This window comes from Engystomops pustulosus, chromosome 11 (assembly GCF_040894005.1).
Source record: "Engystomops pustulosus chromosome 11, aEngPut4.maternal, whole genome shotgun sequence".
NCBI classification, from domain to species: domain Eukaryota; kingdom Metazoa; phylum Chordata; class Amphibia; order Anura; family Leptodactylidae; genus Engystomops; species Engystomops pustulosus.
In genome coordinates, this window is record NC_092421.1 from 19,505,130 (window position 1) to 19,531,884 (window position 26,755).

Below are 26,755 nucleotides of genomic sequence, written 5' to 3' on the forward strand. Positions count from 1 at the left end.
ATGTCACCCTGGTCATATGACATTACTTCTGAAAAAAAGAGAAAGCATGGAGAGGAGCTGCTGGATTCAGCTCCAAATGCCCGTGCCCACCTCGACTCGCTTTAGACATCCTTGAATACCAGGTAAAGTTATAAAGTTGATTATATGGAAATCTGAGGGAAACAATTTTTAGCTAAAAGAAGGGGGTCAGTTAGTTACCAGGGCTCTATGGGAACCTGCCACTAGCTTTATTTGTGAATAATGTGGTGACAGGTGTCCTTTTAAGTAGTATGTTTAATTTGTTTGCAATCCATCCAAGGCTTGCATCCTGTGTTAACTGCCCTCCCCCCTTCCCACGCGCGCACTCCCCGATGTCCGGTGCAGCCAAAATGCCCTGTAGCCCAGGCTGACCAGGACTATTTGTCACACGCCCCCCAGCTTATCATACCTGTGAACAAATACGGCTCTGCACCACATACCAGGCATCATTGCCACCAGGGACCAGAGCTCCGGGTCTGTATTGGGTTGTATTAGGCACAATAGAGCGCTGGTAACAGGCAGCCAGGTACGTCCATAATTTGCGTCATCAGAGTGCCGATAGGCAAGTGAACCCGTGCAAATGCAGCAACCAGTGCTTCGGCACGCTGTGGAACGCTGTGCTTTGGTGGTACAGGTTACAGCGCCGGCCACAGGGGCAGCGCACAGTGCCCCCCTACTAAACTTTGTTTTACTGTAACGCAGTAAGCCCCCCCCCCCTCGATTACTTGTAGGTAACCCGTTTTTAACTGTCTGTAAACTGTGTCTTTATCTACGCTACCGTGTCTGCAAGCCATGTCATATTGTACGCTACCATTCTTAGTTAGCATGTCCCCAAATTCAAAGGTAGCCGTAGTCTGTAATGTAACATGTTATATGCAAACCTGTATAAATTAGGGCAGCACGGTGGGTAGCACTTTTGCCTTGCAGTGCTGGGGTCCTGGGTTCAAATCCCACCCAGGTCAACATCTGCAAAGAGTTCTTATGTTCTCTCTGTGTTTGCGTGGGTTTCCTCTGGGTACTCCGGTTTCCTCCCACACTCCAAAACATACTGGTAGGATGATAAGATTGTAAGCCCTATTGGGGACAGGGACCAATTTGGCAAGTTCTGTGCAGTGCTGAGTAATCTGTGTGCGCTATATAAAGAATTATTATTATTATGCTGTACCATAACATACATATACATGTATGCATATATGTTATTATGTAACTAGTTACATTAAGAAAGCAAGCAACAAGCAAGTAAGTCTCAATTAAGTAACAGAACATTGTTTGTAATTGTTTTGTAACATATAGGGGGTCATTTACTGAGGGCCCGATTCGCGTTTTCCCGACGTGTTACCCGAATATTTCAAATTTGCGCCGATTGTACCTGAATTGCCCCGGGACTTTGGCGCATGCGTTCGGATTGTGGCGCATCGGCGCCGGCATGCGCGCGACGGACATCGGGGGGCGTGGCCGAACAAAAACCCGACGTATTTGGAAAAACCGCCGCATTTAAGAACGGAAAATGTGTCGCTCGGGACGCGCTTACCTTCACTCAGCCCGAGCCGGTGAACTCCAGCCCGTTCAGATGCTTTTCAGCGCAGCAGCGCCAACTGGTGGACTGCGGAAGAACTACCTTATTAAATCCCGGCCGGACCCGAATCCAGCGCAGAGAACGCGCCGCTGGATCGCGAATGGACCGGGTAAGTAAATCTGCCCCATAATGTTCCTCTCGTAAGATATGTTTATAACCGTATCTGTAACATGTAGCCTATTCCTAACTGCAGCTATCATTATGCCTGGACACTATGCACAAAAGAATTCACCCCATGGGAAAAATAAACTTGTATCGGATCGTTGTTTTGGCTTACAACTGATTTATTTTTTTTTTTTCCTCTTTTTTCTTCTTGCTGCTCCATTTTCTCACATTCTTCTGGTAATATTAATGTGTGTTCATCTTTTTCCTTCACTTGAACAGTACTGGGATATTTCGACTCACAAATGCGGGAATGCTGGAAGTTTCTGGGTGTAAAAAGAAAGGGTTTCATCCACACAGCAAAGAACCAAGGCAATTTAATGTAAGTTGATCTAGATACATTGTATACGATTATGAAGCTATATGTGCTGATTTACCTACAGGAGGAGAGGCAGGACCATTCATGCTACGAACAGGGAACATCAGGTTGGACTGAGACTGTGATGGCTGAAGTGGCAGCAGCTGCCGAGCTCGGGAGAACCATATTGAGTTGCTAAGTAACGCACAGAGGAATTGTGTGGGGTAGTCTGTGAGCTAAATGCCAAATATATCTCTATATTGTAATGTGTGATTCACGTGTAACCCGTGAGTCCTGTTTATTTTAGAAATGTTTTTCTCTAAACGACATTTTTACTGTTTGTTTATGTAAACTATTAAATTGCTATTAATTGTAAAAGAAATTGTCAGGCACCAGGGGTAGTGGACCCACAGGAGCACCGCAGACAATGACGTAAGCCGACACCTGGAAGCAGAGTCTAAGTGGCACCCGGTTTTCACCAGAGCCCGCCGCAAAGCGGGTTGGACTTGCTGCAGCGTGGTACCACCAGGTCACTCCACAGTCGCGACTTTGTCCGCAGTGGCGGCCAAGGCGAAGTACAGAATCGTGAGACAGTATCGTGGTCAGGTACAGGCAGGAGGTCAGGACAGGCAGCACAGGATCGAAGTCAGGAGCAAGACAAAAGGTCAAGGCAGGCAGTGGAGGAGCGGAGCCAGGAACGGAACCGGGGTCACAACGGGAATTCTGCAAACAGTGGCAAGGCTTAGGGTTTTCTCTCAGGCACGAGGCACAAAGATCCATCAGGGGACACAGGAAGGGGCCGGGAATTTAACAGCGTCACTATTCTGCATGCTAGCTCTTTAAATCTCGGGAAGATGGCGTGCGTGCACCCTAGGGGGCGGGAATGTGCATGCCGGACTGCCAGGGCTATATCGAGAGAAGGTGAGAGCAGCAGTGGGGTTCTGGGGGCACGGAAAGGAGCACGAGTGCGCCTGTGACCCGGGACGTGTGTCGCAGGAGCACCTGTGACAGAAATTAGTGTTGCTTAGATGTTTTATGTGGAGTGTGGCATAGCTGCATATAGTGTGTTATAGATCCTATGTATAATCTGCTCAGCACCTCCTGCTCTATAACATGCTGCCTGCAGATCCGACACTATGTACAATCTGCTCAGCTCCTCCTGCTCTATAACATGCTGCCTGCAGATAGGACACTATGTACAATCTGCTCAGCTCCTCCTGCTCTATAACATGCTGCCTGCATATAGGACACTATGTACAATCTGCTCAGCTCATCCTGCTCTATAACATGCTGTCTGTAGATAGGACACTATATACAATCTGCTCAGCTCTTCCTGCTCTATAGCATGCTGCCTGCAGATAGGACACTATGTACAATCTGCTCAGCTCCTCCTGCTCTATAACATGCTGCCTGCAGATAGGACACTATGTATAATCTGCTCAGCTCCTTCTGCTCTATAACATGCTGCCTGCAGATAGGACACTATTTTAATACATTGGATAATATAATATTATTTAGAATAATATATTAACTCTTATTCTTATATTTCCTCTTAGACTTGCAGACATGTGATTGTAAAAGACGCAAAAATTTCAGTGCTGGATCTGAGGTGATGGCGACAAGTGACCTCTGTATTTGCCTGCGACAGATGGATGACATTTAGCCCATTTCCAGGATAAATCAATTGACTTTTTTTTTCTAATTTATACATTTTACATGTGAAAGTTTATTTATTGCTTCTGCACATTTTGGAATTTATTTTGTTGACTTTGATTTCTGTGACCACACGGGCCGTAATAATGACACCCTGCACCATCCTGTGTATGCAGACTCGAACATCAGACCAGGCCTGGAATTAAAAGTGCGCTTCAGATATTTCTGTGTCTCCCTTGTGCTGATATCTCCTGGCGAATTCTTACATTTGCAATAAGGAATGGAAGGCAGAAAAAGATCTTTGATAATCAGCATAGATATTTGGATGCCAAAGTGTTGTGCGCAAAAAAATCATATGCACACTATAGTAGAATCATTAAGCTTTCAGGACAGAGGTCTAAAAACCAAGGCTCTGATGGAAATTAAATCATAGCCTAATGTTACTATACACAAGTTTTTAACATACTTTTGTGGCATTAAAATGTTGTGTCCATCCCCCTCTACAATTCTATTTCACACTGCGCTCCTAAATAATATATGCTTCTCACAGTAAAACTGACCACACTGTGCTCCAAACACAAATCATATATACTCTTCACACCATTCTACAGCTCTACATGTATATCATATATCCCTGTTACAACACAGCAAACCCACTGAATAGATTTGTCCTTATAGAAGCAATACATACTATCATTTATTATGGGGGGGGGGGGCATGTGAATGTGTGCCTTTTTTGGTGTTCCATACGTGAAGCCCTAATGGGGACCCTGTCCATATAGGTCCACTGTTCTCGGAAGGGGAGGATGAAAAGGAAGCAGACAGCTCCACGTTCAGTGTAGTGGTCAGATCTAGTTACTGCAGATCAGAGAAATGGAAGAGGATCTACAGTAACCAGGTTCCGGTTGCATGTACAGGCGGTCCCCGGGTTACGTACAAGATCCTGTAGGTTTGTTATAAAGTTTAATTTGTATGTAAGTCGGAACCGTATACTTTTTAATTGTAGCTCCAGGCAAAAATGTTTGGGTCTCTATGACAATTGGATATTAAAAATGTTGCATTGTCATAAGAACCAGGATTTACAATAAATCTTAATTACCGACACATTTGATAACTGTTATAGCTGATTATTGTAGTCTAGGGTTAAAGTACAGTAAATTATCAAAATCCAGAGGGCCGTTTGTAACTAGGGGTCGTATGTAAGTCTGGTGTTCTGAGAACAGCTGAACTATGGGGGGTGCTTAGTGTTGGACTATCCCACCAAACTGACCTATCGTCATAACAGTTCTGGTATTAAAAAAACCTCAATCTGTAACCTACTAAAATAAAACCTTAAGCTACACGGGTAAACTTGGGACAAGTGACAAATGAATGGAACATTTAGGGTGGAGTAACCCTTTTATCTATACAACATGTGTATGGAGTGATACCAATTCACAGAATTATGCTGTGACTCTGAATATCGTGCATTGTCTTACTTTGGATTTGCTTGATAAGATTGTTCATAAAAAGCCACAGCGCAGGTAGAATGAGGTCAAGCAACTCTTGTTCTGTGGTTGTATATTAACTATAATGTACTTTCTAGTAAGAATCTGATAACTTCATGACACCCATATTGCACATGCCTGAACTTTGGAGAGGTCATAGGAAACCAGCTGCTGATAAATGAATCTTATGAACTCTGTACAGTACATGAACCACCCATTGGTTCCCCCGTGGATGTTGTGTTATGGAAGTGACACGGATTCTCTCAGGTTGCGGTTACATGTAGCATTTGTATTGCGTTTTTGTATTCAGTGTGCTTGGCTTTATCATATATGTCAGTGGTGGCGAACCTATGGCACGGGTGCCAGAGGTGGCACACAGGCCATCACCCAGCACAAAGGTCACCATTCAGAAGTCAAGACCTGAATCTAGGAGATGTGGACAGAGTTTGATTATAATTGTAGCCTCTTCTCCGGACCCGTGGTTCATCCTGTTAAGGGGACTTTAGAGGGAAACTATAATAATAATCCGAATTTCTTCTTCTTTCTCCTGTATTGGTGTCCTCAGGGCGCCAATATGTTTGAAACCTGTGAGTTACTTTAAATTGGCATTTGGTACTTTGTGAAAAATATGTGGCTTTTGCTTGTAGTTTCTGCACTCTGTCCTAATAGGTTCCCCATCACTGATATATCAGGCTGAGCCCTTCCCAGTGCCGAGGCCCAGAGCTGATGCGGAGGGGGGCCACATAAGGCTGTATGTAGAGATGAGCGAACATGCTCGTCCGAGCTTGATGCTCGGTCGAGCATTAGCGTACTCGAAACTGCTCGTTGCTCGGACGAATACTTCGCCCGCTCGAGAAAATGGCAGCTCCCGCCGTTTTGCTTTTTGGCGGCCAGAAACAGAGCCAATCACAAGCCAGGAGACTCTGCACTCCACCCAGCATGACGTGGTACCCTTACACGTCGATAGCAGTGGTTGGCTGGCCAGATCAGGTGACCCTGGGATAGACTAGCCGCTGCCCGCGCTGCTCGGATCATTCTGTGTCTGGATGCCGCTAGGGAGAGAGCTGCTGCTGGTCAGGGAAAGCGTTAGGGTGTTCTATTAGCTTACTGTTAGGCAGGAGTGATTCTCCAAGAACCCAACAGCCCTTCTTAGGGCTACAATAACGTTATACTTTTTTTTTTTTATTTGCAGCTAGTACCATATTGTGAGGAATTTGCAGGGGGACTTGCTACCGTTGTGTTTAGCTCTTAGTGACACACATATCCACCTCAAACACCAAAGTGGGAAAATTTATTAGGGGTTTGATTTCAATTAGGCACAGTCTGCCATTTACTTTTTATTTTACGTTTATTTTTTTAATAACTCAGTGTCATCTCATCTTGCATAGTAGTGTGCTTTCATACTTGGCTAGAAAATAGCCATAGGAGAATCTAAACGGCTTACTTACGCCTACAGTAGCGTTATATATATTTGATTTCTGGTTGATCTGCTGGTGGCTGTACTTGCTGCAGTGCATCTACTAGCAAATTGTGAGCAATTTGTAGTGAGACTTGCGACCGCTGTGTTTTGCGCTTAGTGACGCACATATCCATTGCAAAGACCGAAGTGGGAAAATTTATTAGGGGTTGGATTTCAATTAGGCACAGTCTGCCATTTCCTTTTTTATTTTATGTTTATTTTGTTTAATAACTCAGCCTCATCTCATCTGGCATAGTAGTGTGCTTTCATACTTGGCTAGAAAATAGCCATAGGAGAATCCAAACGGCTTACTTACGCCTACAGTAGCGTTATATATATTTGATTTCTGGTTGATCTGCTGGTGGCTGTACTTGCTTTAGTGCATCTAATAGCAAATTGTGAGCAATTTGTAGTGAGACTTGCGACCCCTGTGTTTTGCGCTTAGTGACGCACATATCCATTGCAAAGACCGAAGTGGGAAAATTTATTAGGGGTTGGATTTCAATTAGGCACAGTCTGCCATTTCCTTTTTTATTTTACGTTTATTTTTTTTATAACTCAGCGTCATCTCATCTGGCATAGTAGTGTGCTTTCATACTTGGCTAGAAAATAGCCAAAGGAGAATCCAAACGGCTTACTTACGCCTACAGTAGCGTTATATATATTTGATTTCTGGTTGATCTGCTGGTGGCTGTACTTGCTGCAGTGCATCTACTAGCAAATTGTGAGCAATTTGTAGTGAGACTTGCGACCGCTGTGTTTTGCGCTTAGTGATGCACATATCCATTGCAAAGACCGAAGTGGGAAAGTTTATTAGGGGTTGGATTTCAATTAGGCACAGTCTGCCATTTCCTTTTTTATTTTACGTTTATTTTTTTAAAAACTCACCGTCATCTCATCTGGCATAGTAGTGTGCTTTCATACTTGGCTAGAAAATAGCCATAGCAATAGGATAGCATCGTTTGGTTTTAAAAACTAAAAAACACAAAAAAAAACAAAAAAACACAAAAAAAAGTTAAAAAAAAAATTAAAGCTATAACTCTCATTTTAAAAATGTTTAACCCGAGGGCTAGGGGTAGAGGACGAGGGCGGGGACGTGGGCGTCCAACTACTGCAGGGGTCAGAGGCCGTGGTCCTGGGCGGGGTGAGACACCACCTGCTTATGAGGGAGCAGGGGAACGCCGCAGAGCTACACTCCCTAGGTTCATGTCTGAAGTTACTGGGACTCGTGGTAGAGCACTGTTGAGGCCAGAACAGTGCGAACAGGTGATGTCGTGGATTGCCGACAATGCTTCGAGCAATTTGTCCACCAGTCAGTCTTCCACGCAGTCCACCCATGTCACCGAAATCGGCACTCCTCCAGCTCCTGCACCTCAGCCTCCTCCCCCCCAGTCTGCCCCCTCCAAGGAAAATTTGGCATTTGAACCGGCATACTCTGAGGAACTGTTTTCTGGACCCTTCCCACAGTCACAAACCACTTGTCCGGTTGCTGCTGAGCAATTTTCCGATGCCCAGGTTTTCCACCAGTCGCAGTCTGTGGGTGATGATGACCTTCTTGACGTAGTGGAAGAAGTGTCTAAAGAGGTGTCCGACGATGAGGAGACACGGTTGTCAGACAGTGGGGAAGTTGTTGTCAGGGCAGGAAGTCCGAGGGGGGAGCAGACTGAGGGATCAGAGGATGATGAGGTGACAGACCCAAGCTGGGTTGATAGGCCGGGTGAACACAGTGCTTCTGAGACAGAGGAGAGTCCTCGACCAGAACAGGTTGGAAGAGGCAGTGGTGGGGCCAGACGGAGAGGCAGGGCCAGAGCTGGTGCATCAGCGCCAAATGTGTCAACTAGTGAAGCTCCCGTGGCGAGGGCTCCTGCGGCGAGGGCTAGATTTTCAGAAGTCTGGAGGTTCTTTAAGGAAACACCGGATGACCGACGGACTGTGGTGTGCAACATTTGCCAAACCAGGATCAGCAGGGGTTCCACCACTACTAGCTTAACTACCACCAGTATGCGCAGGCATATGAATGCTAAACACCCCACTCAGTGGCAACAAGACCGTTCACCTCCGGCCGTGCACACCACTGCTCCTTCCCCTGTGTCAGCTGATAGTCAGCCCCCTGCCCAGGACCCTGCCACAAAAACCCCATCGTCGCCTCCACGATCCTCCACAGCATCCACCAGCGTTCAGCTCTCCATACCCCAGACGCTGGAGCGGAAACGCAAATATAGTGCAACCCACCCGCACGCCCAAGCCCTTAATGTCCACATCTCCAGATTGCTTAGCCTGGAGATGCTGCCCTATAGGCTAGTAGAGACCGAGGCCTTTCGCAACCTCATGGCGGCGGCCGCCCCTCGGTATTCGGTCCCCAGCCGCCACTACTTTTCCCGATGTGCCGTCCCAGCCCTGCACCAGCACGTGTCAGACAACATCATCCGTGCCCTGACCAACGCCGTTTCTGACAAGGTCCACCTGACCACGGACACGTGGACGAGTGCTGCCGGGCAGGGCCACTATATATCGCTGACGGCACATTGGGTTAACTTGGTGGAGGCTGGGACCGAGTCTGACCCTGCGGCTGGTCATATACTGCCGACGCCGAGGATTGCGGGGCCTACCTCGGTCCAGGTGTTTCAGGCCTACTATGCCTCCTCCTCCTCCCACCCCTCCTCCACCTCCTCCTCCTCCGAATTACCATCCTTGGGCATGGCGCCATCAGTCGGTAGCTCTAGGCACAGCAGCAGTGCCGTCGCTAAGCGACAGCAGGCGGTGCTCAAACTGCTGAGCCTAGGCGATAAAAGGCACACCGCCCAAGAGCTATTACAGGGCATCACGGCGCAGACTGATCTGTGGCTGGCACCGCTGAACCTGAAGCCAGGCATGGTTGTGTGTGACAACGGCCGTAACCTGGTGGCGGCTCTGCAACTCGGCAGACTGACACATGTGCCATGCCTGGCCCATGTGTTAAATCTGATAGTTCAGCGTTTCCTCAAGACATACCCCAATCTGTCTGATTTGCTCACGAAGGTGCGCCGCATCTGTGCGCATTTCAGGAAGTCCAGCACAGATGCTGCCACTCTCAGGGCAGCGCAGCGCCGCCTCCAACTGCCCGCTCACCGACTGTTGTGCGACGTGCCCACGAGGTGGAATTCAACACTGACCATGTTATCCAGAGTTTACCAGCAGCGCCGAGCGATTGTAGACTGCCAGATGTCAACTTCCACCAGAACTGGTAGTCAGGTCAGTCAACTTCCTCAAGTCTACAATGAGGAGTGGACGTGGATGTCTGATATCTGTCAGGTGCTGAGTAACTTTGAGGAGTCAACATAGATGGTCAGTGGCGATGCCGCCATCATCAGCCTCACCATCCCGCTGCTTGGCCTGTTGAAAAACTCTCTGATCAGCATGAAGTCGGAAGCTTTGCGCTCGTCACAAGAGACGGGGGAAGAAGATTCCCTTGTTGATAGCCAAAGCACCCTTAGGTCTGTTTCTCAGCGCATATCGGAGGAGGTGGAGGTGGAGGAGGATGAGGAGGAAGAGGAGGAGAATGTTGGCGAGACACAAGAGGGGACCATTGTTGAGTCCTTCACTGTTCAGCGTGTATGGGCAGAAGAAGAGGAGTTGGAGGAGGAGGAAATGGACAGTCAGGCCAGTGAGGGGAGTGAATTCTTACGCGTTGGTACTCTGGCGCATATGGCAGATTTCATGCTAGGCTGCCTATCCTGTGACCCTCGCGTTCAAAGAATTTATTCCAGCACCGATTACTGGGTGTTCACTCTCCTGGACCCACGGTACAAGCAAAATCTTTCCACTCTCATCCCTGGAGAGGAAAGGAGTGTGAGAATGCATGAATACCAGCAGGCCCTGGTTCACAAGCTGAAACAGTATTTCCCTTCTGACAGCGCTAGCGGCAGAGTGCGTAGTTCTGCGGGACAAGTAGCGAGGGAGAGTAGGCGAGCAGGCAGCTTGTCCAGCACTGGCAAGGGTACGCTTTACAAGGCTTTTGCCAGCTTTATGTCACCCCAGCAAGACACTGTCACCTGTCCCCAGTCTCGGCAGAGTAGGGCTGATCTTTACAGAAAGATGGTGAGGGAGTACGTAGCTGACCATACCATCGTCCTAAATGATCACACAGCTCCCTACAACTACTGGGTTTCAAAGCTGGACATGTGGCACGAACTGGCGCTGTACGCCTTGGAGGTTCTTGCCTGCCCTGCCGCTAGCGTCTTGTCCGAGCGGGTTTTCAGTGCAGCTGGTGGCATCATCACCGATAAGCGTACACGCCTGTCGACTGACAGCGCTGACAGGCTGACGCTTATTAAGATGAATAAAGCCTGGATTTCTCATAATTTCCAATCTCCACCAGGTGAAGGAAGCTCAACCTGAATAATTTATCCACTCCTCCTCCTCCTCATTTTCCTCCTTCTCCTCCTCTTTGTACAGTAAAGCAGAGGAAACTGGCTATTTTTTGACAGGGCCCACTGGCTCTAGCTATAGTACTTTATGCATTTAATTTTTCTGGAGGGCCACCTACCCGGTCCTCTGTTTTAAACAATTTTTGGGAGTGCCACATACAGGCACTCAATCTATTCAATTTTTCTGGAGGGCCACCTACCTGCTCCTCTGGTTTGAAAAGTTTTTTGGACTGCCACATACAGGCACTCAATCTATTTCATTTTTCTGGAGGGCCACCTACCCGCTCCTCTGGTTTGAAAACTTTTTTGGACTGCCACATACAGGCACTCAATCTATTTCATTTTTCTGGAGGGCCACCTACCTGCTCCTCTGGTTTGAAAACTTTTTTGGACTGCCACATACAGGCACTATCCAAATTAAATTGTCTCCACTGCTACCTCCAAAAGTCGTCCATATAGCTGCCTCCATACATCGTCCCCTTATCAAACGAGGTGTGTCAGGCAGAAATTTGGGTTGTTTTCATGGATTCCACATCAAAGTTGTTAACTTTGTCGCCACCCTGCTGTGTTATCCACAAAATATACTGGCAAACTTTTATCATTTACCAATATTATTTCAGCGCTTCTTGCGCATCTGTTTACATTCCCCTCACCCGGCATATCCTAAACTTATAAGAACGCTACTACACTTGATCTTATACAAAAGGTTCTTAGAAGTGCTGTTTGGGGAGTAGCCTAGAGACAGGGGCTTGGATTGGCGAAAGCTCACCTGGCAGCGGAGCGCCAGCTCCATGCCAAGATCCAACTAACATAGTTTTAACTGCAGCACCTTTAATCTACTACTAGTTCACTGCCTCCATACATGGTCCCCTTATCAAACGAGCTGTGTCAGGCAGAATTTTGGGTTGTTTTCATGGCTTCCATGTTAACTTTGTCGCCACCCTGCTCTGTAATCCACAAAATATACTGGCAAACTTTTATCATGTACCGATATTATTTGAGCGCTTCTTGCTCACCTCCTTTGGTTCCTCTCTGCCACCCATTGGTTTGAAGCCTGAGTCCATTTAGGGTATGTCGCCATGCCACTCTCTAGCCTGCCGCTGCTGCCGCTGCCTCTGCATGCCGTCCCCTATAGTGTCAGGGTCAATTATTGGATGTTTTAGATGCTATCTAGCTTCATTCTGTCACTCTGTCATGGCCATGCTGTTGCCCATAATTTTGGCATAATGGTACGATTAAGCAGCCTCAGAGGCATCCATGCATGCTGCCCCTGCTGTTTCCTGTCCATTTCCGTGGTGTTTCCATCCTTTTCTGAGGTTCCCAGGTGTTTGGCCAAGCTTCCCTGTGCAGAGCCTTGGTCCCCTTGAAAAATGCTCGAGTCTCCCATTGACTTCAATGGGGCTCGTTATTCGAGACGAGCACTCGAGCATCGGGAAAAGTTTGTCTCGAATAACGAGTACCCGAGCATTTTAGTGCTCGCTCATCTCTAGCTGTATGTATGGAATCCATGGATATGAGGGGGGCTGTAGCTAATGAATCCATAGGGTGTGAGGGAGGTTTGTATACAATAACCATGAGTGGACGGTTTAGTATGATAATAAACTCGGGAATATTTTAGGGAACAGGAGACTATTTAGTTTCTGAATTTGTATTGCTGTCACGTGAGTTTACTGCAATGGGGCCCACTGAGGCTCTGTCACCCAGGGGCCTACTGAGACCTGGAGCCACCCCTGGCCCTTCCAACACATTTATCAATGCGATTAGACTGTTTTCTGACTCTCATCCGACAAAAGCGGGAAATAGTCAATTCCCCCCCAAAAATGAGAGCGCACTCTGCTGTGATGCACAGTTTTAACCAGTTAAAAGCAGGTCTAAAAGTATAAGCAACAGTCTAAGAATAATGAATCTGTCGCAGCACAGTGTTGTTGAGCTCTGCACACAATGGCCGACATTTACTAAGGGCTGTGCGCCAGTTTCTAAGTGCAAAATGCTTGCACAGGTATTTAAGAAGTTTTCACATGTTTCGCATGCGACCGTTTTGTGGCCCAGTTGCACTATTCTTCATGCGACACAAATTTCTGCATTGAAAGGGGCATTCCGGTGAACGGTTGGACTGAGGACGCGATAACAGGATGCGTTGTGTTTTTTTATGCATTTTTTTTTACGCCTTCAGCCTTGATCACATGCTAAGCTTACATTGGGGGACATTTACTATGGTGTTTCCGCCAGTTTTCTGGCACTCTCACCACATGTTCTGCTCTCCGATCTATTTATTAGCTGGCGGCGCCAGAAAAAACTACTTTTTCCGCCTGCTCCGACTCCTCTCCGAAAAGGGGCGTGACTTTGGTGGAGTGGAAACTCAGACACAATTAATATGTGTCAAGGCCATTTTTGGGCGCTGTAAACTGGCAGAAAGCAGGGGCAAAAAACCGTGCACTGTTGCCTGTTCTCCGACTGTTGGACACATTTCTGGTGCCCGGTACAGATTTTGGTCCCAGGGACAGAAAATGGTCTCGGCGGAAGAAATGTATCTGCACATCTCCACAATATTATATGTGTATCTTCTTTCCGAGAGCAGGTCGGTAACAACGCCAATGCAGACACCGACACTTTATTTAAATGTCCCTCATTGTGTTTCCACTGCATCTGCTAAAACGCGACGTAACCTCTGCATGTGATCAAGGCTGAAGCCTTTGCAATGCGTCAAAAAAGCATCAAAAAACGTGACGCAACGCATCATGTGAAAGCGCCCTGACAGAAATGTATCCCGAGCCCTATGTTAAAGGTGCACCAAAAAAAGTTAGGGCAGTGCACCAGAAATCCTGAATCTGGCGCACCCTGCACTTTACACAGGCAAACTGTGCACTGTTATAGTACACGTGGGCCAATGAATTTTTGTGTGAATGAGTTTTGCTGTATAAAAATCTCTGATCAACTTCTGTATAATGGGGAGGAGTAAGTGTTGCAAATCTCATTATAGTCGCTGAGTAAAACTATTGGATGCAGTGGCTGTAAATGGTCCAAGCTGTGCTCTCCTACATGAACTGGTTTGCTATTAGGGGATAATCAGTGTCTAAAATGAAACACCTGGGCCTAGTGGATAAAAACCGACTACAAGCAATCCAATTATTTAGTATCCTGCAGAAATCTATCACGGATGACAGGCAGGGCAATAAGAGGATCAGCCTGGTGCCTTGTGCTCCCCATAGGGGGAAATCAGCACTGACAGTAGTTCTTAATAGTAGGGAGGTCAAAGCAATGGATGCTACTTTGCATACATGACCCATATAAAGTTTATATAACACAATTTGCTGACTTAAAAGGGCTTTGTTACCAGGGCAACGATATTGATGACCTATAGTCCATCATTAGTAGGTCTGACACCTATTAGTTGATTCCAGCTACTTTTGTGTAACCACAGTTAAGCTCAGCACCAGACTTACAGTAACTGATCATAGGGGTCTCAAGGGTCAGTCCCCCATCTATCTGACATTGATATCCTATGGGTCATCAATATCCTAAATCTGGAAAACCCCTTTACATGTTTTCAGGGGAAAGAGCTAGAGGAGCACTGTCTAACTAAGCACATGACCTACAGGTATGGATTAAGCCATGGACCCTGGGCTGTAGGAATATTATAGCCCCTACAAGTGCAGAATTTACTTCCTACATATGGTACTAGAATCAGCTTCTTGGTGAATTTAGGATGTGTTCCTTCTGCCTGCTTTCAATGTGTAGTTTCAGGACCTTTTAAGGACCTGAGATGGTTATTGAACTTTATACTGGGAGGTGAAGGTCTTTCTCAGTATAAAATTTGGTGTTGGTTTGGTCCCCCTATCTCCCAACTTTCGGAGTGGCTATGCACACCGTGGAAGGCCATGCCTTTTGACCAACCCCTTGCCCCACCCCTACACAGTATAGTTTCTCCCTTAGTGCCCCCCATACCCCCTAATATTGTGGCTCCCACATTTTCAGGCCCCCTCATATTGTAGCTCCCTAGCAGCTACCGATAATTAGTATGCCCTCCCAGCAGCTCCCCATGATAGTGTGCCCCCCAGCACAACCACGTAATAGTGTGCCTCCCTCCAGAAGCTCCACATCATTAGTGTGCCCCAGCGGCTACCCATCATAGTGTGCCCCCAGCAGATCCACATCACATTGAGCGCCCCCCCCCCCCCAGCAGCTCCACATCACATTGTGTGCCCCAGCGGCTACCCATCATAGTGTGCCCCCAGCAGCTCCACATCACATTGTGCACCCCCAGCAGCTCCACATCACAGTGTGCACCCCCCAGCAGCCCTACATCACATTGTGCACCCCCCAGCAGCTCCACATGACAGTGTGCACCCCCCAGCAGCCCCACATCAGATTGTGCACCCCCCAGCAGCTCCACATCAGTGTGCACCCCCACATCACATTGAGCACCCCCCAGCAGCCCCACATCATAGTGTGCCCCCCAGCAGCTCCACATGATTTTCTCCATGATAGTGTGCCCCCAGCAGTTTGTCATCATAGTGTTCCCTGCAGCAGCTCCACCTCACAGTGTGCACCCCCACATCAGTGTGCACCCCCAAGAAGCTCCCCATCATAGTGTGCACCCCCCAGCAGCTTCACATCATAGTGTTCCCCGCAGCAGTTCCACCTCATAATTTGTAACCCCCAATAGCTCCCCATCATACTGTACCCCCCAGCGGTTCCACATCATAGTGTGCCCACTAAAGTAGCTCTCCATGATAGTGTGCCCCCCAGAAGCTCAGACTGATCTCGACAAGCGATTCTTGTTAGGATCAGAAGGCAGGATGCAGCAGACATGTGCCGGACACAGCAGGGCAAACTGGGACAAATTCCCAAATGTCCGGAATGGTGGGACAGCTCTAAAAAATAGGGTATGTCACACCTAATCCAGGACGGTTGGGAGCTATGGCTTAACAAGTCTGACTTGATTTGATTATAAAGCTGCTGCTGAACCCCTTGAATAGCCAAAGGGGTATTTTATTATACTAGGGCACCATATAACAACTCTTGATTCAATTTCTTCAAAATATCAAGTATTGGAAGCTTTTAACTGGAAATAGTTGTCTTCACAATATAATACTGCACATTATTTTAGTAATTTCTGTATTATCCCCTAGGTGTCACTCTACTACATGTACAGATCTGTATGATACAAACAGTTCAATAGATGCTATTTGTAGAATAGATTAAGCTTTATTCATAACAAACAAAAACAAAAAAAAAATACTTTATCGAATTAGAGCCTAAGACATATTTTGGAATGAAATGGTGGCCATGTACTTGGAGTACACTTGAAGATATATCTTGGAATTGAAGACAATATAAAAGGAAAGGACGTTTAAAAGCATTTGCGGTGCACAATGGAGGGGCCGGCTTCATCGTATTCTGGTTTGCTGATCCACATCTGCTGGAAGGTAGACAGGGACGCCAAGATGGATCCACCAATCCAGACAGAGTACTTGCGTTCTGGAGGAGCGATGATCTATGGGGACAATGGAGAGAAAAGTCATTTGCTGAAAGATTTCAGAATCTTGGAATTTTATTGATTGTATAAAGACTCTTCTGTGAAACTTTGTATGGAGAATATATAAATACAGGGGCAGATTTACTTACCCGGTCCTGTTGCGATCCTGCGGTGCGTTGTCCGACGAGGATTCGGATCTTCCGCGATTCACTAAGATTGTGCGCTCGAGTTCCTGCATCCGCTTCCGCACCGAGGTCCGCCGGAGTTCACCTGCTTCTTCCCGGTGCTTGTAAGTGCGTGTCTTGCGACACAATCCTAAATGTTAAATCCCGTGCGTTGTCCGAATCTGTCGGGTTGTCCGATGGCCCGCCCCCCAATTTGTGTTGCATGCAAGCCGGCGCCGAAGCACCAAAATCTGATTGCGTGCACCAAAATCTCGGGGCAATTCGACGCAATACGGAAATAGTCCCGGCGAAAATGCGTTCCGCGGACCCTTAGTAGATGAGCCCCATAATGTTCTGCATTTACCTTGATTTTCATTGTGCTGGGAGCCAAAGCAGTGATTTCTTTTTGCATTCTGTCAGCAATGCCAGGGTACATGGTGGTACCTCCTGACAGTACGTTGTTGGCATACAGATCCTTCCTGATGTCAATGTCACATTTCATGATGCTGTTGTAAGTGGTTTCATGGATACCAGCAGATTCCATTCCTGTGTAGTACAATGCGTTATAAAAGGTTAGGAGACAAATACAGTTCACCTAATCTGAACCTGTAGACGAAAAAAAATTCAATGGCTCTGATGGTGACAAAATGGTTTGAGGCAGCGTCCACACGATCAGTTTTTTTAGATGCAGTTTTTGATGACCAAACCAAGAGTGGAGTGAAAAAAAGAAGAGAAGCAGCTTCTCTCAATGATATGTTCTCACCCATTATCACCCACACCTGCTTTTGGCTTCAAAAACTGCATCTAAATAATTTAACATGTGGACACACCCTAAGGATAAAGAGGGTAATCTCAGATCCTATGCTGCACCTTTGTCTGAATGAGAAGGTGGGGCTTAACATGGGGGCGGAGCTTATTAATATGCTTCTTCTGCTCCAGCCAGTTGTCTTACAGCCAGTCACTAAGCAGTGATAAGGGGGAGGTAGACCTGAATGTGTTCATGAGATTCAGAGAAGATTACTTCACACATTTACCAATTTTTACTGTAATGCGAGATAAAATACGACAGAGAAAACGGAGAAAAGAAGGGTTGGTATATTTTTTTGTGCTTCCAGTCTATGTTTTTGTTTCTCAACTCTTTATTAGTCATTTAGCCTTCCTTTGACTTATCTCCATTGATTACACATTGTATAAATGGGTAGTTTATGTGATCTATGGTTTTGCTTTCATGTGTTTCCGTCATTTGTAGATGAACAGATCTGGTATGGTCTATTGAAATGGCGCTTTAAGGTCAAGGAGGTAGGCGTAGATGGGGAAACAAATAATTTTTATTTTTGGAACATCTTGACATCACAACGTGTTTCGGGGTTAAGTATTCCTTTATCAAGTGTAAAAAGACTGATGCCGAAGGTGGATGAATGCATATACCCACGGCATTCATTCACCCTCAGCATTAGTACTTTTACACTTGATAAAGGGGTACTTTCAGTGAGAGGTAGGGCCCCATAGCGAACTTCTGAATGGGGCCCGCATACCTTGTAAAAAAATATACAAACAGTGTATAAACACCGACATACATATACACAGACATACAGCAAATACACATCACATACACATCACAAATACACACACCAAATATCCCAGATGCCGGGGCCCCCCATGATACTGTGGACCCCATAGCAGCTGCTACCACTGTAGTTACGCCCCTGGGTACTTTATTACAAAAAGCGTTGTCAACACTCTAACGATAAAGATCATTTGTATCACCACCCACGCCTAACTCCTTGATCCGATTGTGCCATTTCAATAGACCATACCAGATCTACTCCAATCCTGTCCAGTGTGGCAACTGAATACGGACGATCCACCCCATTTTGAAGGCAGCACCATACGATATCTTACAAAAGATGTTTAATTATCTTCAGCACAACCATAACGGGTGGGCTGATTTTTTTCGACTCTCCTTTATATTTTATATCTTGAACGTTATCGCCCTATTAGCGCTTTTTCCTGGTCTTCTCTCCTGCCACTCTTATAGATGAACAGACACATCAGACATTTTTTAGACCATTGTTCATAACAGGCCTATTGTTAGGTATTAGTAGGAAAAATTAAAATGAAAATTAATTCATGGAGCTCACCAATGAAAGAAGGCTGGAAGAGGGTTTCGGGGCAGCGGAACCTCTCATTGCCAATGGTGATGACTTGACCGTCCGGAAGTTCGTAGCTCTTTTCAAGGGAAGAAGAGGAGGCAGCGGTGGCCATTTCATTTTCAAAGTCCAGAGCTACGTAGCACAGCTTCTCCTTGATATCACGGACAATTTCACGCTCAGCTATACACAGGAGAAAAGGCGATAATTATTCATAGTTCCCAGCCCCTACTGTAAGTTTATCGGGTGTCTACAAGAAAACGATCAGCCTTACCAGTAGTTACAAAAGAATAGCCGCGTTCAGTCAAGATCTTCATGAGGTAGTCTGTTAGGTCACGACCAGCCAGATCAAGACGCATAATGGCATGAGGGAGGGCATAACCTTCATAAATTGGTACATTGTGGGTGACACCATCACCAGAGTCAAGTACGATACCTAGAAAAAGAGGCAAATGTTACTCAACTACTGCCATATAAGAAAAGGTCGCAGATGTCTATATGGACTTTAGAGGTCATTTTATTCTAGTTTTGACTTACCAGTTGTACGGCCAGAAGCATAAAGGGATAGCACCGCCTGGATAGCGACATACATTGCTGGTACATTGAAGGTCTCAAACATAATCTGCAAGGAAAGAGAACACACTTGAAGCAAACTCTAGAGTCCTAGTCGTTATAGTAACTTAAAAAACTATACATGAGTCCTCCCTAAAAATGTTTTCTTGGCTGGACGTTCAGATATGTTTGTCATAAGATCATCATCTTTTCAAGACAACATGGTCCTGCAATATTACCTTACTAAATGATATCCTATATGAGCTAATTGTAGCCTTGGTGAAAAGGTTTCTATAGGGTGAGTAGGCTACCTATACAAAATTATTAAAAATTAGAGGCATAAAACTTGATATTTGCCCCAGATGAAGGTGGACCTACCTACAGAATGAATCTGCTTTTGTTTCTATAGTATTGGATGAATAAACTGTCTTTACCTGGGTCATTTTTTCACGGTTAGCTTTGGGATTCAATGGAGCCTCTGTGAGAAGGGTTGGGTGTTCCTCTGGAGCCACACGCAATTCATTGTAGAAACTGTGATGCCAGATCTTGAAGAGGAAAAAAAAAAAAACGTATATAGAAATATACAAGGCAGAAATCTAAAATATCACATTACCCTTGATAGCCACTATCAACTATAGAACAATGATGTACATAGCGATAAGGGGTGCGTACCTTCTCCATGTCATCCCAGTTTGTGATGATGCCGTGTTCAATAGGGTACTTCAGTGTGAGGATACCTCTTTTGCTCTGAGCTTCATCACCAACGTAGCTGTCCTTCTGACCCATACCTACCATCACACCCTGTGTAAGGAGAAAGAGAAGAGATTATCCATATGGCCTATACAATATAGAGCTGTATAAATAGTCTTGGTCAGGGGCGTAACTTTAGGGGGTGCAGGGGCTGCAATTGCACCTGGGCCCAAGAAGTTTAGGGGGCCCTCATGGTGTCACTTTCCCATATGAGAAGACTATTACTATGAACCACACATTATAGTTGGGGGCCTGGCACAGACTTTGCACTGGGGCCCATCAGCTTCTAGTTTACGCCACTGGTCTTGGTTATGGAGTCCCAGTCTCAAGAGTGTTGATCAGATCATGGTGGTCCTAGAGCTTGAAGGAATGATACTTCTTGTAGATAATCTAGGTTTCTTCTCTGAAGCAATGGGTTCTCCTTGTAGAGATTCAGTTGAGTGTAACAATCCATGGGAAATAGTATGCAAATCAGGAAGAAAATGACCCTAGAGCTAGCCCTAAGGTAATAATGGATACTACGGATATACTCTAGCTAGTTAATTTTGTTTTATAATGATGGATGTGACTATGTATTAGTTTCAGCCTATCTGTCTTCTCTTTTAGGGAAGGTGAGATCCCTGGAAGATCTATATTTTTAGCATTCAAAATGACAGTGTGAGAAAGGATTCTGGATCCTTTATGCAAAAATCACATAGAAATTGTAACTATTAATTGGGAAAGTAAAGAGAAGAGATGGTGTAGCGGCACCGTGTGAAGGCAGTAGGGTGCAGGTCTTCGCCAGGGGTCAGACAAACCCCACCAGTACTAGCAGAGATCGATGGATGAAGCGGCACTCCAAAGAAAATAAAGTGAAAACTTTTTATTCCGCCGTGGATGCGACGTTTCATCTTTTCTATAAAGACATTGTCATGCTTGAAAATGTCTTTATAGACAAGACCAAACGTCGCATCCACGCTGGAATAAAAATGTTTCACTTTATTTTCTTTGGAGTGCTGCTTCATCCATCGATCTCTATTAATTGGGAAAGGTATCCAGCTATTTTAGATAATTCTCTACAAAGGACATCTTTTTAGGGCAGCACGGAGGCTGAGTGGGTAGCACTTCTGCCTTGCAGCACTGGAGTCCTGGGTTCAAATCCCACCCAGGTCAACATCTACAAAGAGTTTGTATGTTCTCTCCGTGTTTGCGTGGGTTTCCTCCGGGTCCTCCAGTTTCCTCCCACACACCAAAACATACTGTTAGGTTGTTTATATTGTGAGCCCCATGGGGACAGGGAATGATTTGGGAAGCTTTGTGCAGCGCCGCGTAATCTGTGTGCGCTACATAAATAAAGAATTATTATTATTACCTGATGCCTGGGGCGACCCACGATGGAAGGGAATACTGCTCTCGGAGCGTCATCCCCAGCGAAGCCCGCCTTACAAAGTCCGGAACCATTGTCGCACACCAATGCAGTAGTATCTTCCTCGTCACACATTTTGTGTTATTATAACTTACTCAAGCCTCTCAAACAAGAAACCTGTGGAGGTAAAAGGAGAAGAAATCAAGTTTTTTTTAGAAAATGTTTTTGAACATTTTATTCATCTTTTCAAGCAACTATAGATAAAGTAATTATAATATATTATGTCTCAGTGCAGAAATAATCTTTTACTTATTTATAATTACATATAGAATAAAAAAACAGGATTGAAGAAATGTAACCAGAAAGGAATATTTATAGTTGTTAATAAGCTCCAGTATTCAGGATCCTTATCAATCATGACCCTCGGAAGTTACTAGAGTCCAAGATTAAGGTGACCCCTTTAAGACTTTGGCATTATACGGTCATAAGTCTTCATGGGCATGTAGAACCTCATGTCCGGATGGATTGTGTTTTTGTAGCTTCATGAAAATTTAGGAAATCTCTGCTGAAGGTTTGTTTTACTCCCCCCCCGCCCAAAAAAAAAAAATCTGCCTACAGAAATCTTACTTTTAGCCCTGTCCTCATCCTCCCCATGTAGTGGAAAGGGTTTTTAAAATCCTGTTAAAACTCCACCCAGCATACATGGGCGTGGCTTATGCTGATCCATGTTTCCTCACCCCATGGACAAGTTATAAAGTTATTTTTGGGCAGCCAGTTTAGCCACTTCTAGTAATAGTTAAAGGGGTCGTCCAGACTACTTTCTTCCAAAAACAGCTCCGACTGTGGGTAGTGTGTGGTATTGCAGCGAAGCTCCAGTCACCCAAATACAGCTGCAATACCAGCACAAACCATGGTCAGTGGTGGCGCTGTTTTGGGAAAATAAAACATGTTTTTTAACCATTGGGCAAGCATGAAGGGTCAAAATATATAAAAGGTATTTGTCTGATGTCATCGAAGTAATCTTTCTAACTAGGTCACATCTTTTCTAGCCATTCTATTGTCTGTCGTGTAGAAGAAATCCCCTGTCAAAAAAAATCCCTAAGAGGAAATCACCAGCTCCACTAACTCTAATGATATTGTTGTTATTTCGCTGAAGTAGATTTAGATTACAGTCATGATTGTAAAGTAATAAACTGCTACAGTGTTACAAGATCTCCACCTTTCACAATAGTAATGACTCATCAGTAGTTTCATACTAATTCCTCATAGGGAGCTTTCAAACACAGCAGTTTTTGGGAAAAAAAAACCCCAAACCAAGTGGATCCATCCGGATTCATTACCATTCCTTTAAAATATCTCCAAAAACTGCTGTGTGTGAATATGCCTTTAAATTCTATTTTTGACACATTTTCAAAAATGAAAAAAAATTAAAATTTGGAAAAAAAAAAAAGTAATCAAATTCGGTTTAAAGTACATGAAGCAGCTGTAGCAGTGCACGCAGGCAGCGCTCGCCTCGATGCCCCACATGAAGTGACGGGGCTCACAACATCCATTTCCTAATTAGGAAATAGTCTGTTTTGGGAGCAGAATTCCAGGTCAGGGGTTTTGTTCGTTCAAACTCACATCCAAGACTTTACTGCCAGCCAAATCAGAAAAAAAAAAGTCAGCCTGGGAGGGGCAAGTAAAAAATGTAGAATTTATAGAACTACTCCAAGCACGAGCCATATTTAGTCATAGACCACCAAACCAGTGAGATAGATGTAGTAGAGCTGAGTTTGCTATTTGGCGTGACACATCAAGTTATCAACACAGGAATGCAGGTAAAATATAATGAGTTACTAGAACTTAGAGGACTTCTATCTGTGCAGCCACTAAATAGCTAAACAACCATCTCAGCACTGCTACATGTATACTTATGATACTGTGAAAGGATGTTCCGCCTCCCGTCAGGCCTCTACTAGCAATGAATAAACCAAAAAACAGAAGTTCCACCACATTGTGTATCATGAAAAATATATGAATTTTATTGTGTTTTACATGTTAAAAACATACAAAAGTTTTTTGTTCAGACATGTGCTCAGGGGGTCGTAACCCTGGCAAACTGCGGCAGGGGTGTGAATAAGACAGTATTAATAATGTTTCAAGTGAAATGGTCTACATAGGGATATAACATGGGAGGGACAAGATCTATCCAAATACTCAATCAGTCACAAAAAATGGAGACAGAATATATTCGACCTTACCCTTTTTTCGACCTTATATATTCTACTAGCAATGAGCATAACCATTAGCCCCCAAACCTGCCGCTTACTTTTATCTCAGCCCCTTCCCCTTATCAGCAAGTATTACTAAACACATCTGGATTGCTCTACTGAGTCCCAGTTACATCCAGGCGACAAATGGTTAAGCATCTGCTTCCAGTTTTCTTGGAGACAATTTCCCAAAGCACAATGAAAAAATAAAATAGCATTTCCTATGTGCAGGCACTGACTCATTTACAGATGTAGCAGAGCTGAACTTGTCATTTTACTACTTTGTCCTATGTGCAGGCACTGACTCATTTACAGATGCAGCAGAGCTGAACTTGTCATTTTACTACTTTGTCCTATGTGCAGGCACTGACTCATTTACAGATGTAGCAGAGCTGAACTTGTCATTTTACTACTTTGTCCTATGTGCAGGCACTGACTCATTTACAGATGTAGCAGAGCTGAACTTGTCATTTTACTACTTTAGTAGTTTAGTTTATGGCAGTTTTACAATGTTATTTCACTACGACTTGTGCCGGTTAATAAACTCAGCTCTGCTATGTCTCCATTCCAAAACTTTTCAGTGCATGTAAAATGAAGACATGGGAAGTGTTTGCATAAAAGAAAGTTGAAAAAGGAAAGTCATAAGAAGTCAGACACGCACTGCTCTAGGGCTCTAGTAGTCAATCCCATTGTAGAGGTAGATGAGGACCAGGTGTCACTTACCCTGACGGTGCTTTGCTGGGGTTAGCTGCTCCGGGATGGTGCACTAGAAATCTGGAACATGTTTGACTATATAGTCTGTTGGCCTGTTCCCCTCCCACCAGCTTCCCAAAGAAGGAGCACAGACAGACTTCAACCCCATCTCTCACTCCAACACATCCATATAGGGACCTCAAGACAAAAACCTCTAATCTGGGTGGATGAGGACCCTGGGTCTCTTCCATTGCATTCCATTATAGTACTCAAGGAACAGGAGGAGATTTCAACGGTGGAATATAAACAAATGTAAAAAATTCAGGACAGCTGGTAAAATACTGTCATACTGTACTACTGACAGGCCGCCCCTGGCATCAAGTAAACATTCTTCCATACAGGGCAGATACATTGTACATCTGATGGCGGGGGGAAGGTATGGTGTGCACTCAGTCTAGGAGTTCATATAGGAATCCATTCTCCAAAAAGGGAGTGACACAGGGATCCCAGAAACTGAGCGCTACAACTATAAACGCTGAAAAATGACATTATTATCTTTAATATGACATCAGCATGTTTCTAGGTGCTATAGAATCAAAGATAGGGGTGTCTAAAGTGACTCATTTCTGGTAAAATAGGACTCTTTACATATCCTAGGAATCTGTTCTCCAAAAAGGGAGAGACACAGGGATTCCAGAAACTGAGCGCTACAACTATAAACGCTGAAAAATGACATTATTATCTTTAATATGACCTCAGCATGTTTCTAGGTGCTATAGAACCAAAGATAGGGGTGTCTAAAGTGACTCATCTCTGGTAAAATATGACTCTTTTCATATGCCTGAAGGTGTTTTATAGGAAAATAGGGGATATTTCACAGAAAAGAGGGAATTTTAGAAAGGACATTTCATCCCCTACCTGAGGAGGCTAGTAGTTTAGTGTGGTAAAATCTGGAGACAAGTTCCCTTTAACAGATGATATTTGGTTCCGATGCAAATTTTATACTAGAACACAAGAGCTCCAACCCACACCTCGCCCCTAATACTATAATTATAACATGCGTAATATGTGGAAGCATATAATAACTCCTTTATTTATATAGTGCACACAGGATACACAGAGCTTGCCAAATCAGTCCCTGTCCCCATGGGGCTCACAATCTAATCAACCTACCAGTATGTTTTGGACTGTAGGAGGAAACACACGCAAAAACACAAAGAAAACATACAAATTCTTTGCAGATGTTGACCTGGATGGGACTTAAACCCTGGACCCTAGTGCTGCAAGGCTGTAGTGCTAACCACTGAGCCACCGTGCTTTCCAACATATGTATCCATTCACTGTGTAGTGGCTATTCCAGGGTACTGCAGCTTCACTGAAAAGTCAACCACCAGTGATTGATTACTTAGATTTGATAGACATTTTTGACTTTCCCTCTCATATCCTCGCCTCTTTACCGGATTTTGTTATCATACACACTGCCATGCTTACACAAAAGTTTTTTTTCGAATAGACTTTGCAAGTAAGTAAAATGTTACTATATATGTCCTATGCAGACACACCCTGGACAATTATGATTCTCATTTTTTTTTAATTGCACAATTTACTTTGTATCAGGAGTATAAGTGTATGGGGGGTGTAGAGGAGTTCGTCACATCTGGACCCTGGTCCAATGGAAGAGCAGAGGCTCCTCTACCACATATAAGTATTATATATATCATATGGTGGTGGGGGCCCTAGTATTATATACATCATATGGTGGTGGGGGCCCTAGTATTATATACATCATATGGTGGTAGTGGCCCTAGTATTATATACATCACATGGTGGTGGGGGCCCTAGTATTATATACATCATATGGTGGTAGTGGCCCTAGTATTATATACATCATATGGTGGTGGGGGCCCTAGTATTATATACATCATATGGTGGTGGGGGCCCTAGTATTATATACATCATATGGTGGTGGGGGCCCTAGTATTATATACATCATATGGTGGTGGGGGCCCTAGTATTATATGCATCATATGGTGGTGGGGGCCCTAGTATTATATACATCATATGGTGGTAGTGGCCCTAGTATTATATACATCACATGGTGGTGGGGGCCCTAGTATTATATACATCATATGGTGGTAGTGGCCCTAGTATTATATACATCATATGGTGGTGGGGGCCCTAGTATTATATACATCATATGGTGGTAGTGGCCCTAGTATTATATACATCACATGGTGGTGGGGGCCCTAGTATTATATACATCATATGGTGGTAGTGGCCCTAGTATTATATACATCATATGGTGGTGGGG

At 44.9% G+C, this 26,755-nt stretch overlaps 2 protein-coding genes across 5 annotated transcripts in view; one reads left to right on the top strand and one right to left on the bottom strand.

Moving 5' to 3' along the window:
- Positions 1 to 3,929, top strand: part of STAMBPL1 (STAM binding protein like 1) — a 59,288-nt gene extending 55,359 nt beyond the window's left edge. For all 4 annotated transcript variants that reach the window (XM_072130859.1, XM_072130861.1, XM_072130860.1 and 1 more), the window contains exons 10-11: positions 1,979 to 2,078; positions 3,611 to 3,929. In XM_072130859.1, coding sequence (XP_071986960.1) covers positions 1,979 to 2,078; positions 3,611 to 3,667 — 157 coding nt within the window. In that variant the 3' untranslated portion in view covers positions 3,668 to 3,929. The remainder of the gene's footprint in view (positions 1 to 1,978; positions 2,079 to 3,610) is intronic.
- Positions 3,930 to 16,247: 12,318 nt separating this feature from the next.
- Positions 16,248 to 24,631, bottom strand: ACTA2 (actin alpha 2, smooth muscle). The gene is made up of 9 exons (XM_072129475.1): positions 24,475 to 24,631; positions 21,506 to 21,676; positions 20,077 to 20,205; positions 19,839 to 19,949; positions 19,390 to 19,474; positions 19,127 to 19,288; positions 18,844 to 19,035; positions 17,067 to 17,248; positions 16,248 to 16,556 (listed from the first exon to the last, which is right to left on the bottom strand). The coding sequence occupies exons 2-9, from the start codon at positions 21,632 to 21,634 to the stop codon at positions 16,413 to 16,415; spliced, it is 1,134 nt and encodes a 377-aa protein (XP_071985576.1). The 5' UTR covers positions 21,635 to 21,676; positions 24,475 to 24,631; the 3' UTR covers positions 16,248 to 16,412.
- Positions 24,632 to 26,755: the final 2,124 nt, after the last annotated feature.